This window comes from Onychomys torridus, chromosome 17 (assembly GCF_903995425.1).
Source record: "Onychomys torridus chromosome 17, mOncTor1.1, whole genome shotgun sequence".
In the NCBI taxonomy this organism is placed as follows: Eukaryota; Metazoa; Chordata; class Mammalia; order Rodentia; family Cricetidae; genus Onychomys; species Onychomys torridus.
The window spans coordinates 34,195,644-34,212,888 of NC_050459.1; the positions used below are offsets into that span (position 1 = coordinate 34,195,644).

Below are 17,245 nucleotides of genomic sequence, written 5' to 3' on the forward strand. Positions count from 1 at the left end.
CCCATTCCTCTGTGGGAGGGTACTCTTGAGGGAGGAGGGAGAAATATTTAAATAGAAGGATAGAGGGGAGAGAAACAGAAACACAGGATAGCCTCAGGAGGGCCTGGATCATAATCCACCAGCCGCTCCAGTGTCTTCTAAAGGGACTTTTATAGGATTGCCAATGGGTGGAGCAAAAGACCTCCCCCTACCTAGCACAGCCAAATGCAGACCCTTCCAATCGCCTGGTAACCATACATGTAGTCAAGCAATCCTCCAGTGCAGCCCTGCTGGGTAAAGCAAGCTCAGATCTCACTATGAATCCTTTGTGGGCCACCACAACTCCCTGCTGTTGATATAATAAAGGGCCCCCTAGACCCCTGAGATAGACTGTACCTATATCAGGTCGTCCTTCTTGATTAATTTTACATACATACATTCAGGAAGCTATCAAGAAGAAAGTTGCCTGTCTTTGGCTACCAGCCTCTGCCAAGAGGGAGTACAGAGCTTAACTCAGCTCTGACCTAGTTGCTCCTAAGAGCTTGCAAACAACCACAGCAATCTCCATAGCTGTCACATCTCTCAGTAAAGAGTAAAGAATAATAAAGAAGGAATATTCTTTTTTGAATGGGTCTAAGGTGACTACAGCAGTCTTAGCTGCACCAAGCCCTTTTGTAAATCAAAACTCTCTAACAGATGTTCAATGAAATTTTCAAGAGACTATTTTGATTCCCAGGAGAAAAGAGTCATTTCAAAACACTCCGAAGTATCAACTCAAGTAAACAAAAGCCTATGCTAATTATAAAGACACTTTCAGCTGTTTAAGTAGCTCATCTATACTTGTGTTCCTATCACAGCAGTAGAATTTCTGTATAAACTAACATGATTGTGGGAGGCCTACCCCTTTCTAAAAAGAAACAGAGGAGGAATAGAAACTTTTAGGAAGAAGACAGAAAAAAGCTCCCCTAATTATGACACCTTCATTTATGTTTTCTAGGGGCCATTGAGACCATAAAATCATATTTTGAGCTATCATAAAAAGTGTTCAAATATATCTGAAGGTAAAGGAGTAATAAAAACTTCAAGATGCTTCTAAAGTGATTGATTTGGTTTATTATTTAAAAATTAATGTTACCTAATTTGTCCAGACTAGACAGATATTGATGGAATAATAAAAACAATTTTAGTATGAACATTACTATACATATTTACACTTTTTACAAACTTACATTCAATATTTACACTTTTTACATATTTATAAGTAGCATGAATATCACTATACATATTTATACTTTTTTGCAAACTTAAGTTCAAAAAGAAACTCTATAGGTCTATTTTACAAACTTTCGCACACATCTAGAAAGACTCTCTTAACAAAACTGTTATATTTTCTTCCAACAAGACAGAGTTCCCAAATCATGAGTTACTACAGTTAAAATTGTAGGTGAACTCAAAACTGCTTCATTTCTAAAGTTTAGAGTTCATGGTCAGTTTTGATACAAGATTCCTGTGGGTAGCCAGCAAGCTTTATTTGGTAACTAAAGGTACAGTTTTCCCCCTTCTTAATTTTTTGAAGCTGTATCTTAAGATTGCCATGAGCTCTTTCAAGGATGTCTTGTCTTCGATAGATTTTTATTAGACCATAAGTTTTTTGCACACACAAGCAATTTTCTGGTGATCTGACCATTTTTCCCTTGCTTTCTAAAAGGTTTCAAAGTGGCTTGTTGACAAATAGCATTAGCACTTTAATTGTCTCCTGACAGGCAAGCTTTCACCTATTTCTTGTTTTCATGAGGTAAGGCTAACAAGGCTTGTGGGAAACGTGGCATTTTTAACTCCTTAAGCTATTTAAAATGAATTAAAACATGCATTTGCTCGATCTGTTACGGGGAATGAAAGCTTTTGTCTCAGTCTGTTTGCATTGTTTTCTGGGCCCGCTTGCCTATGCCACCTGGCTTTTACCAACTACATTTCTCAAGCTACCTTTCTCTATACTGTCACACTGTTACAAACTACATTTCCCAAGGTGCCTTTCAGGGCCTGGGAGAAAACTCAGCTGCAGCCAATGGTGTTCCCGGTTTTGTTCACACAGTCAAAATCAAGTTTCTGCTCTTTTATCACGGGAGGTTTTTGAGACAAGATTAAGCTTTTCACCTGGTACCATCCCCAGAACAGATCACAGGTGTCCATGTGCACTCAGACATATGCTTGTTGCCAGAAGTGAAAACTTCTTGGTGCTTAACTCTCCCACCTCACCAGATCACTGAAAAGGAATGAGAGCTTTTTCAGAGAGATTTTTTTCCCCAGTTAGAACTTCTTTGTCCCTGCTTGCCTCCTCCCCCAAGATACAGAGTCACTGATGCTGCTGCAGCTCAGGACCTACACTAAGAGCACCACACTCTTTTTCTGAATCTGGGACCAACCAAGAGTCCCAGAACAGCCACACCTATAGCTGTTTGTTTTTATTGCAGGGAGGATCCCAAAGCCTCCCTGCTTCCTCCACGCCAGCAGCCCCTCCCCAAGTCCTGCACCACCTGTGCTGGGGCTCCACCCTGGGGAGAAGCTGTCTCTGCTGGGCTTTTTCACCTGCACTCTCTTGGGCACCAGCTCTGGCAACAGGGGACTCTGGCTGCTGTTTTCTAATAATGGCTTGTAGGGGAGATAGGATTAGCAGAGAGGATTTGACATGTTTCAAGAGGGATTTTTGTTTCGTTTTTTCTAGGGCCATTACAGGTGATTTTTCCCATTCTGATAGATGTTATTTCCAGGTGAATCTAATTTTTGCCCTTATAGGAAGAAAAGAACTCTGAAAAGAAAAGACCTGGAAAGCTCTCAGTTTTTTAGAGAGAGATTACTAGGTTTTTCCCAAGACTTCTGTTCCCTAAACTTTGCTTTTGCCAAGAGGAAACCAACTCTGATAGTACGATGTTATCAGCAAGAATTTTTATCCAGCCACAACTGAGCAGAGGGTTTGGTCACACCCTTGTCTGCCTCAGAAAAATGGTTTTTTTCCCCCTGCCACTCAGGGCTTAAAGCTAAGCTATCCACAGGGATCTTTTTCTGCCCATTTTCTTTCAGAGTATTTTTTTCATGACTTCCATGACTTTCCCAGGAGTCTGCATTCATAGTCCCAAGAACACAGCTCCCCTGTCTTGTTGCTTTACTATCTTACCCAAAGCTTTTTCTACATTATATTCCTATTCTACCTTATCTTAAGTTTCTTTTTACACTATATTTCTATCTTACATTTCTTTCCTAGTTTTTATAGATAGAAATTAAGAGAGAGAGAGAAGAAAGAAACCTAGATAGAGATACTCACTGCAGCCTAACTTTTTACTTCGGCATTTCTTTCAGCCACCTTACTTTATCTATACTCTTGAAAGTAGAATACCCCCATCTTCATTATACTACAAAACCAGACATGCCCAACTGCTTCCTATGGAGCCTCCAATCCTCCTTTCACTAAGTCCCTGGTGCCTATTCTTGGCACCATCAATGGGGGGTGGCTATCCATTTCTCTATGGGAGGCCCACTCCTACCTTTTCCCCAAGGTACTCTTGAGGGAGGAGGGAGGAGAGAGAAATATTTTAATAGAGGGATAGAGGGGAGAGAAACAGATAGAAACACAGGATAGCCTCAGGAAGGCCTGGATCTTAATCCACTGGCCTCTCCAGTATCTTCTAAAGGCTTTTTATAGGCACACCAATGGGTGGAGCAAAAGACCTCCTCCTAGCACAGCTAAGTACAGACCCTTCCAATCACCTGGTAACTACAAACATCGTCAAGAAATCCTCTAATGCAGCCCTGCTGGATAAAGCAAGCTCAGATCTCACTATGAAACCTTTGTGGGTCTCCACATACCTCCAGAAGTTCCTTTATTGTGCAGGATTGTTTTGGCTATCCTGGGTTTTTTGTTTTTCCATATGAAATTGAATACTGTTCTTTCAAGGTCTGTGAAGAATTGTTTTGTGATTTTTATGGGGATTATATTGAATCTGTAGATTGCTTTTTGTAAGATTGACATTTTTACTATGTTGATCCTACCTATCCAAGACCATGGGAGATCTTTCCATTATCTAACATCTACTTCAGTTTCTTTCTTTAAAGACTTAAAGTTCTTGTCATACAAGTCTTTCACTTATTTAGTTAGAGTTACTCCAAGATATTTTATGTTGTTTGTGGCTGTTGTAAAGGGTGATGTTTCTCTGATTTCTTTTTCAGCCTGTTTATCATTTGTATATAAGAGGGCTACTGATTTTTTTTTTAGTTAATCTTGTATCCTGCCACATACTGAAGGTGTTTATCAGCTGTATGAGTTCTCTGGTAGAATTTTTGCGGTCACATGTGTACTATACTATCATCTGCAGATGGTGAAAGTTTGACTTCTTCCTTTCCAGTTTGTATCCCTTTGATCTCCTTTTGTTGTCTTATTGCTCTAGCTAAGAACTTCAAGTACTGTATTGAATAGATATGGGGAGAGCGGACAGCCTTGTCTTGTTCCTGATTTCAGTAGCATCACTTTGAGTTTCTCTCCTTTTAGTTTAATGTTGGCTGTTGGCTTGCTGTATATTGCCTTTATTATGTTTAGGTATGTTCCTTGTATCCTTGGTCTCTCCAAGACCTTTATCATAAAGGGATGTTGGATTTTGCCTAAGGCTTTTTCAGCATCTAAAGAGATGATCATTCGGGGTTTTTTTCTTTCAACTTGTTTATATAGTAGATTACATTTACAGATTTTCGTATGTTGAACCATCCCTGCATCTCTGGGGTGAAGCCTACTTGATTATGGATGATTTTTCTGATGTGTTCTTGGATTCTGTTTGCCAGTATTTTATTGAGTATTTTTGCATCGATATTCATGAGGGACATTGGTCTTTCTTAGTTATGTCTTTGTGTGGTATGGGTATCAGGATAATTATAGCCTCACTAAAAGCATTTGGTAATATTCCTTCTGTTTCTATTGTGTGGAGCAATTTGAGGAGTATTGGTATTAGCTCTTTGAAATTCTGGTAGAATTCTGTGCTAAAACCATCTGGCCCTGGGCTTTTTTTGGTTGGGAGACTTTATTACTGCTTTTATTTCCTTAGGGGTTATAGGTCTATTTAAATTGTTTATAATCTCATCTTGATTTAATTTTGGTATGTGGTACCTATCCAGAAAATTCTCCATTTCTTTTTCATTTTCCAATTTTGTGTAGTACAGGTTTTCAAAGTATGACCTGATGATTCTCTGGATTTCCTCAGTGTCTGTTGTTATGTCCACCTTTTTGTTTCTGTTTTGTTAATTTGGATGCTCTCTCTCTCTCTGCCTTTTGGTTAGTTTGGATAAGGATTTGTCTAAACAAGCGAAGGACCTGTATGACGAGAACTTTAAGTCCCTGAAGAAAGAAATTGAAGATGTCAGAAATTGGAAAGATCTCCTATGCTCATGGATAGGTAGGATTAACACAGTAAAAATGACAATCTTACCAAAAGCAATCAAAATACCTAAGAATCCAATTAAAAATGGGCTATAGAGATAAACAGAGAATTATCAACAGAAAAAGCTCAAATGGCTGAAATACATTTAAGGAATTGCTCAACATCCTTAGTCATCAGAGAAATGCAAGTCAAAACAACTCAGAGATACCATCTTATGCCCATCAGAATGGCTAAGATCAAAAACACTGAAGACAGCTTATGTTGGAGAGGATGTGGAGCAAGGGGAACACTCCTTCACTGTTGGTGGGAATGCAAACTTGTACAGCCACTTTGGAAATCAATATGGTGCTTTCTTAGAAAATTGGGAATCAACCTCCCTCAAGACCCAGCTATACCAACCACCCTTGGGCATATACCCAAGGAATGCTCAATCATACCACAAAGACACATGCAGAACTATGTTCATAGCAGCATTGTTTGTAATAGCCAGAACCTGCAAACAACCTAGATGCCCTTCAACTGAAGAAGGGATAAAGAAAATGTGGAATATATACACAATGGAGTACTACTCAGCAGAGAAAGCAATGACATCATGAAGCTTGCAGGCAATGGATGGATCTAGAAAAAATTATCCTGAGTGAGGTAACCCAAACTCAGAAAGACAAACATGGTATGTACTCACTCATAAGTGAATACTAGATGTAAAGCAAAGGATAATCAGACTACAACTCACAACTCCAGGGAGGCTACATAGTAAAGAGGACCCTGAGAAAGACATAGGGATCACTCAACAACAGAGAAATGGATGAGATCTACATGAGCAAAATGGGGGTGGGTGGTGGGGTAATGGAGGGCAAGGGTTGGGGGAAAGAGCTTAGGGGAGCGGGAGATACCAACTGAATCAAGAGCAGAGTGGGAGAATAGGGAGGGAGATACCATGATGAATGAAGACCCCAGGGGAATAGGAAGAAGTAGAGTGCTAGAGAGGTCCACAGAAATCCACAAAGATACCTCCACTGTAGACTACTGGCAATGGTCGAGAGAGTGCCTGAGCTGACCTGCTCTGGTGATCAGATAACCAATCACCCTGGCTGTCATGATTGAACTCTCATCTAGTGTCTGATGGAAGTGGATAAAGAGATCCATGGCCAAGCCCCAGGTGGAGCTCCGGGAGGCCAATAGATAAGAGAGAGGAGGGATTACATGAACAAGAGGTATTGAGACCATCATTGGAAAAAACATAGGGACAAATAGCCAAACTAGTGGAAACGCATGAACTGTGAACCAATGGCTGAGGAACCCTCATGGAACTGGATAAGTGGGACAGTTGATTAGCTTGAACTGTTTGGGAGGCTCCCAGGCAGTGGAGCCGGGACCTGACCTTGGTGCATGGGCTGGCTTTTTGGAGCCTGGGGCCTATGCTGGGACACTTTGCTCAGCCTTGGTGTAGGAAACGGGGGACTGGACTTGCCTTGGAGGAGGTGGAAATAGGGGGTGGATTACGGGGGAGGGCTGTGGGGTGGGAAGAGGGAGGACGGGAATCCATGGCTGATATGTGAAATCAAGTTAATTATAAAATAAATAAATGTGTATATATATATATATATATATATATAAAATATATAATATATATAAAATAAATAACTTCATGGACACAAAATAAAGAGAGATAATCTCATTCTAAGTAAGATTTATTTCTAATATAAATATGTTTTAACATGTAAAAACTTAATTTATGGGGTTGGGGATTTAGCTCAGTGGTAGAGTGCTTGCTTAGCAAGAACAAGGCCCTGGGTTCAGTCCTCAGCTCCAGAAAAATAAAAATTTAAAAAAAAACAACTTAATTTATAATCACATAAATACATTTCTTGAAGGCAACTTGCTAGTATCTAAGACACAGTTTGGCCAGTCAATTCTAGAAATTTATCCTAAAGTATCATTTGTAGATACTGTTAAATATTTTCAAGCTTTGTGTGTCTGTCTACAAAGAAAGGCCTTGAGGGAAGTAGAGGACTCTCCGAATGCCTGTGTACACGTACCTGCTAATCCTATTCATTTTGACTCTATGCAGAATTCACAAATACCATTGATGCTATATTCTACTAGAACTGTACTTTGTTCTAGATTATGATCTCAGCTCTAACCCTCAAGCATCACTGTCCCAAGGCTTCTGTACTGATAGTCATAGCCATAAGCAACCACCCTGAAGGCATTGGTTTCTCCCTAGAAAAGACATAGATAAGACCATGGATCACACACTAAGCACTCAGCAAGGACTGGGTGTGTAATATTCTCTCCAACTAAATCCTAAGGACCCTTCTGATGGGTGGCAGTTTAAAACTCCTCAATCCCTTAGTCACACTGTGGTAGGATCCTTCAAACATCAATTCATTTTATTACTGTAAAAATTTTCCTTATGAAGAGATTGAGGTTTTATGAAGGGATTGGGGTTATAAGAAAGAAAGTTTTCACTCTTTTACATTTACGTGAGCAGTTGGCTCTTAATAGTTTAAAAGCATCCATCTTCGTAAAGGTGGTGGTGTTCCTCCAAGTTAATATTTTCCTGCTCTCTTAACCATAGGTTGCTACTGGCAGAGCTGTTACTGAAGATTTGGACCTCTACGCTACATCTCGAGAGAGACGATTTCGTTTATTTGCATCTATAGAATGTGAAGGACAGTTATTCATGACTCCATATGATTTTATTTTGGCTGTTACAACAGATGAGCCCAAATGTAAGTAAATATTCTAAATTGCCTTTATAATTTTACTTTCATAATAATTTAAAATATATTAATAGTATCGTGATAATTTTCAATTCTGGTCTGGTTAAATAGATGACAATAAAAGTGAACTTTGAAGAGAAGAATCTCTAGTTAGTAAAAAATATGAGATCATATACATATTTTAGAATACATAACAAAAGCAATGTGACAACTCAGAATTCATTGTGTTATGCAATGTTTATGGACTGATATATCTTAAAAACCTTTATTATGTCTAAAATTGCAGAAATTTTGAGTCACTTCCTTATATATTAAACTTCAACACCACCTTCCTTGAGATATTCTTATAAGAGATTAATGTTCTACCTAATTATTTCTTGTATCCAAAATGAGTAAAGTAATTTAGAGGACTAGCATTGAAGTTAGCCTTGCTCAAGGATTCTTCTTTTCTGTCTTCGGCCTCTGTCATAGCTCCTGAAGTATAAAGATGGGCTAATTCTATCCCACTTTTCCACATGTTAAAGGAGTGGTTTTCAAACATTTGAACAGCTGCAGTTTTGGAAATGCTTTATAACTGACTTAATAAAAAGCAGCAGGATTCTTGCTGGGTGGGTGGTGGTGGTGCACGCCTTTAATCCCAGCAATGAGAGGCAGAGCCAGGCAGATCTCTGTGAGTTCGAGCCCAGCCTGGTCTACAAAGCAAGATTCAGGACAGGCATCAAAACTCACAGAGAAACCTGTTTAAAAAATAGCAAGATTCTTGTATACACTTTTATACCCAGCCTATTTTAATACATTCTTTTCAATGAAGTGTAAAAAGAAAATCCACTTCACAGATAACAGGTAGTCAGGAAAGGGAAGACAACTTTCTTCTGACCTTGGGCATTCTCTGTTTACACTGTCACAGCTTGCTAGTGGTAGTTCAGGCTTTCAAACTCTCCAGAGATGTATTGAAAGATTCTCTAGAATGAAGGGGTTTGGGCTAGATTAACTGGATGGCTGGTTGGTAAGAATGAAGTTGAGGAGGAAAGAAAGTCACTGAATTTTTGACTGATGTATTTAAGATGTATCAAATATGTAAGTTGAATTTATCTAGTTCCAGCTCACTGAAAGTTAACTAACTAAAAATTAATGTACCAAATAAACTGGCTAGTATTTGCTTCAGTTTCTCATAAAAATATATGATAATTTAGACTAAAACAGTTATAGCCATTTTCCTCCAGAGCAAAACCAAACTTTAAAATTTTTTCAATAATTTTGCAAACTTGTGCAAACTAGCTTTTAATTCTTCCCCACCCCTCAGTGCTGGATGGACATTAGATCCAGGGCTTTGTATATGCTGTGCAAGTGCTTTTCTGCTGAGTTTCATCACAACCCTCAGTGAACTGACTTTAGGTGCTTTGAATACTCTAAGTGAATATCAGGGAGAGGTCTGAACATTGGGGGTTTGTCTGTACATGATTCGTAGTTAATAATATGTATGTTGAAGTTGTCCATAGAAATACTATACTATTTTACATGACAGGGACCAATCCTTGAGGAACTCCTACACTTCCGGATGTACAAATGCTAGAAAAGGGTAGGCCTCAAGAGCACTATCCAGAGACACAAGAAAAAAGAAAACAAACAAACAAACAAAAAACCAATGTAGACTGGTACAGTCATAGAGGCCAAAGGAAATGGCTGTAGTGGTCCAGTGAGTGGAACACTGCTGCGAAGTCAGACAAGGACAGAGTAGATTCTAGACTTAGTAATATGAAGGTTGCTGAGGGTTTCAGGGACTGACTAGGACAAAGGCTAGATTGCAGAGTGGTATACAGATGAGGAACTGAAGGCAGTGACTGTCAAGTATCTAGTGAGCTGCTCGGCTCAGATGACAGGGAAAGGAAATGCAGCTGCATTGGAGTCTGAGTGAGAGGCTTGATCATGTAAGATTTTAAATCCCCCAAAATCTGAAAAGTAGAATTTGGTTTTGACTAGAGGGAAAGGCCTGAGAAAAAACACACAATCAAGACAGTAGTGGTGTATTTACAGTAGCCACTTTGGAAATGCATAGGGGAGAAAAAGTTGAAAAATAAATAGGGCTCTTTAAATAGTAATTATAAGGCTAAGATAAGATATATAGCCCTTTGCCTTAATTAACTTGGTATAATGTGAGTTATTCTTTAATTTTGAGTACTCTATACTAATTTTATTAACATGAGGTAATAGTAACCTCATGAAGAATTTTTTTGAGAATAAATTGTGTGTGGCTAGAAGACTAGATCCAGTATTGGATCTGTCATCATCATTGTGATCACTTGAGTTCATAATTAAGATCTCTGATATAATGTTATGATGACATTCAATAGGAAAATTTATTTAAGTATTTACTTAGTAATTGTAGCTCAAATAAATGTTAATTGTAAAATATATATACCACATTGTTTTTTGTAACTTTTTGGGGAATTATTTTATTTTTCTCTTTAGAGTTTAAAGGGTAAATTTCCCTTCTAGAATTAGAATATGTAGTTATTTTCCTATAGCATCAAGAACAATTTTAGTTTACATGTGTAAAAATACACTATTAGTTCAGATACAAAAATGTATCACAGATATAATTAACATCAGCCTATAACTTGAGAAATAAAATACTTCTAATATTAAATCTACTATAAATTTAATGCCTCCCTCCACCTGTTGTATTTATATACTCAGTGATTTCTTATGATAAAAGAATTTAGAAAGTCAGAACACCCTTTGAAGACTTATCTTAATGGTTCTTTAGTCTTTATTTCTTTAACAGCTAATAATATTGAACATGGTACATTTCCTGCAGTATGAATATGTCTTTTGTGAATAATCTACTCTGGAAATCTTATGAAACCACAAACTCAAGAGTAAATCTAACTTCCTCGTTGGATAAATAGCTTCTGAGCATTGCATAAGAACATGTCCATGTAGTTTTACTTTTTATGTATTTTTCTTACACTCTTTCCGAACTGTTATTTCATTGTTCTACTTACTAAAAGGAACCATTGCAGAATTATGTGTACAGTAGCATAGGTAAGGTTACATGCCAATCCTGTGATTTCTCTGCTTGATCTCTATTCATATATACTACCTAGGTAAAAGAAAGATTTATTATAAAATAGAGAAGAATTGATCTCCAAGAAAAATTAGTTTCAAAATTTTATAAAAGTATATTTTTACCTTTGATCTCAAGACGAGTTAGTATATTGCCTTAAGAAGAGAGTTGCATAGCAATGTGCCTTCTGTATAAGTTTAGATTTGGTATATATTTAATTATGCAGCCTTGCTAAGTAGAAACAATTACTGATAGTTCACCAGTTTTCCTAATGCAGATATACTGTAGAACTTAATTCCTACAAACCTGGAGATAATTCTTAGTCATTTACAATGGCAGAATCTGACAAGAGAAACAACAATTTGGGCTGTGCATCTGTCCCTGTATTTACTGTTTAAACTGAGACCATCGACATGATAAAGAAAATGATATTTTATTCAGCTACTACACTTGTGTCTCCAAACTACTTCTAGAACAGCCATATACAGAAGGGACAATGCAGATTGGAGAAGAACTCCCCAGCTCTCTGTTGGCTCCTCTTCTCTTTGTCACTATAGTTGGACACTATCATTTTTATCCTGGGCAGACCTTCACCGATGAATTACTCCACAAGTGCTCATTCAGCTGATTCCAGCATGAATATTTTATAAGCATCAGTATTTGTCCTTCAAGTCCCATAAAATATTTAACATTAAGTAGCTTAACTTAACAGGAATCCAGAAAGGCCCAACCATAACCCAGTTATGGGGAAAAAAAAATCCTGTGACACTGATTATACTTATTATAAGTTACAGTATTTTAAACAAGTAGATAACATGAAAAGATCCTATCTTAGATTCAAATATTGAGGGTAAAAAACTTCTGCCTTTTGAACATAAAAGCTTGATTTTGAGTTATGGTTATATATGGTTACTAAATATGGATCTACATTACATACAATATTATCTAATTATTTTATATTTATTTTAGTTGCTAAAACGTGGAAGTCACTTTCTAAACAGGTAAGTTAAAGCTCTTGGTCTACAACATATGCATGTACACACATGATACACACGTGTAGGCACACATGCACATTATCTGATTATATATGATTATATGTTTATGTATATGTGTGTGTGTTTTACAAATTAAAATCACATAATGGTGGTATTGTTTAGTCTTCATAGTGTCAGTAAATGAAGAAGGTTGGCAATTCCATGTGCTAGTGAAGGCAGAGGTTAATTGTCATGTGTGAGTGTAAATTTGTGTCCCTTGTTTAGAAACAATTATCATTTCTGCAAAGTTGAAACTGTATAGACTCTCTTTACCCAGTAGGTTCATGCCTGAGGTTAAATTCTACAACAGTGCATTCACATGTACCTAGCAAAGTCAAACTTAATATACTTTATAACTAGGTTATTTCACATCTGTGTTCATACCTAGAGAAATCTTCAGTTACATACAGAAGATGTTCAGCACATGAGTAATAGACCTAATAAATTTTCAAAAAATATAACTCCATTCAGATAGAATTCAAAACTGGGAAAATAAGACTACACTATTAAAGGATTCATCCACAGTTGGCAATACTAAGGGGGAAATTAACATAAAATTCAGGCAGTAGAAACATCAGGGAGGGCTTCAAAGTGGCTTCTAATATACTGATGAGTGTCTGCTTTTAAGTTAGCTACTTTTAACTTCCTTAACTAGTAAAAGGGAATTCTCAAAAGCTTATAATGGCAAATGCATGCTTCCTTGTGAAACTTCAGAAACATTCTCTTTACAGTTAAATGTAAGATAAAGGTACATGCTATCATAGCAAGAGACCTAGCAAAGAGACATACACACCTCATTAGCTGAGAATTCTAGACTGCCCTGATAAAGTATCACAGCCTAGCAACTGAAACTACATTTATCATTTCATAGTTCTGCAGACTAGAAACTTAAAGTCAGGGCGTTAGCAGGTTGGTTTATTTTGAGGATTTTCTCCTTTTCTCTGGCCATCTTCTCACTCTGTTTCCACTTGGTCTTTCCTCTTAATTTAGGAGGATCTCATATGATAACAGTGATATTTTTGAAGGACCTGTCTCCAAAGTAGCCAAGTTCTTAGGTACTACATTAGGGCCATAATATATAGAGGAGAAAGAGGAGGACAAGGGGAGGGTAAGTGTGGAGAGGAGGCATTGTAAGGACTACAGTAGTGGCAATAATACAATTAAAAAATCATATCCAATAAAAGTTTTGCCAGTTACTACTATATATAAGAATTAATGAATCAAAGTTAATAACAGGCTGATATTTAATTTTAAATTTATAATGACAGTTATATAAACTGCATTAAGATACATTTCACAATAGCAACAAAATCTATCACGTACTTAAAAGAGTACCATCTTAGTTACTTTTCTATTTCTGCGACAAAGCAGTAAGGCAACTTAGGATAGAAATTATTTCCTTGGGCTTGTGGTTCAAGATGGCAAATCAAAGGTGTGGCAGCAGAAACAGCTGAGAGCCCTCACCTTGATCCAAAAATAGGAAGTAGAGAGCTAGCTCAAAATGGAACAAGTCTTTGGAACTTCATATCTCACCCACAGTGACATACTTCCTCCAGCAGGGCCCCTCTTCCTCCTCCTCCTCCTCTTCCTCCTCCTCCTCCTCCCCTCCTCCTCCTTCTTCTGTTTGTTTTTTTTTTTTGTTTTTGTTGTTATAATTTTTTAAAATTTTTTCATTTTACATACCAACCACAGTTCCCCTTCCCTACTCTCTTCCCATTCCCTCCTCTCCACTCCATCCCCCCACCCCCATTCACTCCTCAGAGAGGATAAGGCCTCCCATGGGAAGTCAACAAAGTCTGGCATACCAAGTTGAAGGCAGGACCAAGCCCCTCCCTGCTGCATCAAAACTGAGCAATGTATCCCACCATAGGGAATGAGCTCCAAAAAGTCATTTCATACACTAGGGATAGATCTTGGTCCCACTGCCAGGGGCCCCACAAAGAGACCAAGCCACACAGCTGTCACCCACATCCAGAGAGCCTAGTTTGGTCCCCTTCAGGTTCCCCAGCCTTAAGTCCAGAGTCTCTGAACTTCCACTAGTTCAGGTCAGCTGTCTCTGGATTTCCCCATCATGAGCTCAAACCCCTACCCCCTTCTCATACAATCAATCCCTTCTACTTCTCTTTGACTGGACTCCAGGAGCTCAGCCAAGTGCTTAGCAGTGGATCTCTGCATTTACTTCCATCAGCCACTAAATGAAGGCTCTATAATGACAATTAGGGTAGTCACCAATCTGATTATAGAGGATGGCCATTTCAGGCACCCTCTCCACTATTGCTAGGAATCTTAGCTGGGATCATCCTTGTAGATTCTTCCTAGCACCAGGTTCCTCCCTAACCCCTTAATGGTTCCCTCTGTCAAATAGCTCTTTCATTGCTCTCCCTCTAATACCTCCCCCCACTCTCTCGTGTTCTCATCCCCATCCCCACTCCTCTCCCCTCCTCCCAGTTTACCCAGGAGATTTTATCTATTTCCCCCTCCCAAGGTGTTTCATGTGAGTCCCTCTTAGAGTCCTCCATGTTACCTAGTTTCTCAAGGGTTGTGGGCTGTAGCCTGGTTATCCTTTGCTTTACATGTAATATCCACTTATGAGTGAGTACATACCATGCTTGTCTTTCTGGGTCTGGGTTGCCTCACTCAGGATCATTTTTTTCATTTGCCTGAAAATTTCATGATAGCATTGCTTTTTACAGCTGAGTAATGCTCCTTATGTAAATGTACCACATTTTCTTTATCCATTCTTCAGTTGAGGGGCATCTAGGTTGTTTGCAGGTTCTGGCACTTACAAATAATGTGCTATGAGCATAGTTGAGCAAGTGTCCTTGTGTTATGATTGTGCATCCTTTAGATATATGCCAAGAGTGGTATTGTTGGGTCTTGAGGTAGATTGATTCCCAATTTTCTGAGAAACCACCATTCTGATTTCCAAAGTGGCTGTACAAGTTTGCACTCCCATCAGCAGTGGAAGAGTGTTCCCCTTACTCCACACCCTCTCCAACATAAGCTGTCTTCTGTGTTTTTGATCTTAACCATTCTGACAGGTGTAAGATGGTATCTCAGAGTTGCATTGCTTTGCATTTCCCTGATGACTAAGGATGTTGAGCAATTCTTTAAATGACTTTTAGCCACTTGAGGTTCTTCCATTGAGAAATCTGTCTAGATCTGTAGCTCATTTTTAAATTGGATTGATTGGTATTTTGATGTCTAGTTTATTGAGTTCTTTATATATTTTGGAGATCAGCCCTCTGTCAGATGTGGGGTTAGTGAAGGTCTCCCGTTCTGTAGGCTGTTGTTTTGTCTTATTTACTGTCCTTTGCCTTACAGAAGCTTCTCGTTTTCAGGAGGTCCCATTTATTAATCATTTGCTCCTAGTGTCTGTGCTACTGGTGTTTTATTTAGGAAATGGTCTTCTGTACCACTGAATTCAAGGCTACTTTCTGCTTTCTCTTCTATTAGATTCAGTGTAGCTGGATTTATGTGGAGGTCTTTGAACCACTCGGATTTGAGTTTTGTGCATGGTGACAGATATGGACCTATTTGCAATCTTCAACATGTTGACATCCAGTTATGCCAGCACCATTTGTTGAAGATGCTTTCTTTTTTCCATTGTACAGTTTTGGCTTCTTTGTCCAAAATCAGGTATTCATAAGTGTATGAATTAATGTCAGGGTCTTCAATTCTATTCCATTGATCCACATGTCTGTTTTTACGCCAGTACCAAGCTGTTTTTATTACTGTAGCTCTACAATAGAGCTTTTGAAGTCAGGATTGTGATAAGGCCACCCACACCTTTTAATGCTCCCCAAACAGCCATCAACAAGGAAGCAAATATTCAAACATATTATACTCTGGGGCCATTCTCATCCAAACCACCACATTCTACTTCTTGGCCCCCATGACCTCTGGTGGCCATGTCATAATGCAAAATGAATTTAGTGCAACATTAGAAGTCCTCATAGTCTTTCAGTCTCAACACCATTTAAAGTCCAAAGTCTAACATCTCTTCTGAGACTCAAGGCAATGTCTTAATTTTAACACCTACAAAATTGAGCCAGGCGGTAGTAGCACACAACTTTAATCCCAGCCCTCGGAAGGCAGAGGCAGGCAAATCTCTGTAATTTTGAGGCCAGCCTCATCTACAGAGCAAGCTCCAGGACAGACACCATACTACACAGAGAAACCCTGTCTCGAAAAACCAAAAAATTAAAAAGTATATAACACCTACAAAGTCAAAAGCAAATTACATACTTCCCACATACAGTGGCACAGAATATGATTGCCATTCCATAAGGGAGGTGTTGCAGCATAGTGAGGGAATTCTGGACCAAAGCAGGACTGAAGACAGAAGGGTAAACTCCAAATCCTGCAGTTTTGTGTCTAGTGTCAGAGGGCTGAAATGGCTCTGCCCTTCCAGCTTTGTTCTTGGGATGGTTTCACTCCCTGTTGGCGTCTCTCCTCAGAAGCTCTCTCATGTCTCCAGCACCTCTAACATCTTGGAGAGTCCAGCACAATCCAAGCTTCACTTTTACAGCTTCACACAATGTGGCCTTCAGGACCTTCATGCAGGGACTGCCCCACCATACAGTGCCTGCCCTCAGCCATTCTCCTTTTTCATGGAAGAAGATTGCATAACCCCTTTAAAGCCAGAACCATGTGGCTGAGGCTGCCGGGTTCAGCTGCCCACTGGGATGGAGCCTTCTTGAATCAGCTTTGCAGCAGCTTTCCGTTGTTGTTGGTTTTTAGGAGGGGGAATTCTGTAGGCCTTTCCCCTTCGCAAGTTGATAGCTACTTGCGACCTCCCCTTGAGGGCACTACTCTATATATTCTATTTTCAATCAGGCCTCTCTTCAGTTTTATCTCTTTCAGCACAAGCCTTGACTTCATCATTAAATTTCTTGATGTTATTTTTGTCTTCCAACTGTACACTTCATATTTCTTTTGTTCCACTGTGCTCTTTCATTGTAGTCCTGCATAGTAATTATAAATAACCATGTGATAGAGTCAATATCAGGCTGTCTT

The 17,245-nt window shown here is 38.7% G+C and overlaps 1 protein-coding gene across 3 annotated transcripts in view; it reads left to right on the plus strand.

The window, feature by feature from the left end:
- The window catches only part of Micu3 (mitochondrial calcium uptake family member 3), an 83,213-nt gene that overhangs the window by 26,295 nt on the left and 39,673 nt on the right, over positions 1-17,245 (plus strand). For all 3 annotated transcript variants that reach the window (XM_036209334.1, XM_036209335.1, XM_036209336.1), the window contains exons 2-3: positions 7,981-8,134; positions 12,162-12,193. In XM_036209334.1, the coding sequence (XP_036065227.1) occupies positions 7,981-8,134; positions 12,162-12,193 (186 nt within the window). The remainder of the gene's footprint in view (positions 1-7,980; positions 8,135-12,161; positions 12,194-17,245) is intronic.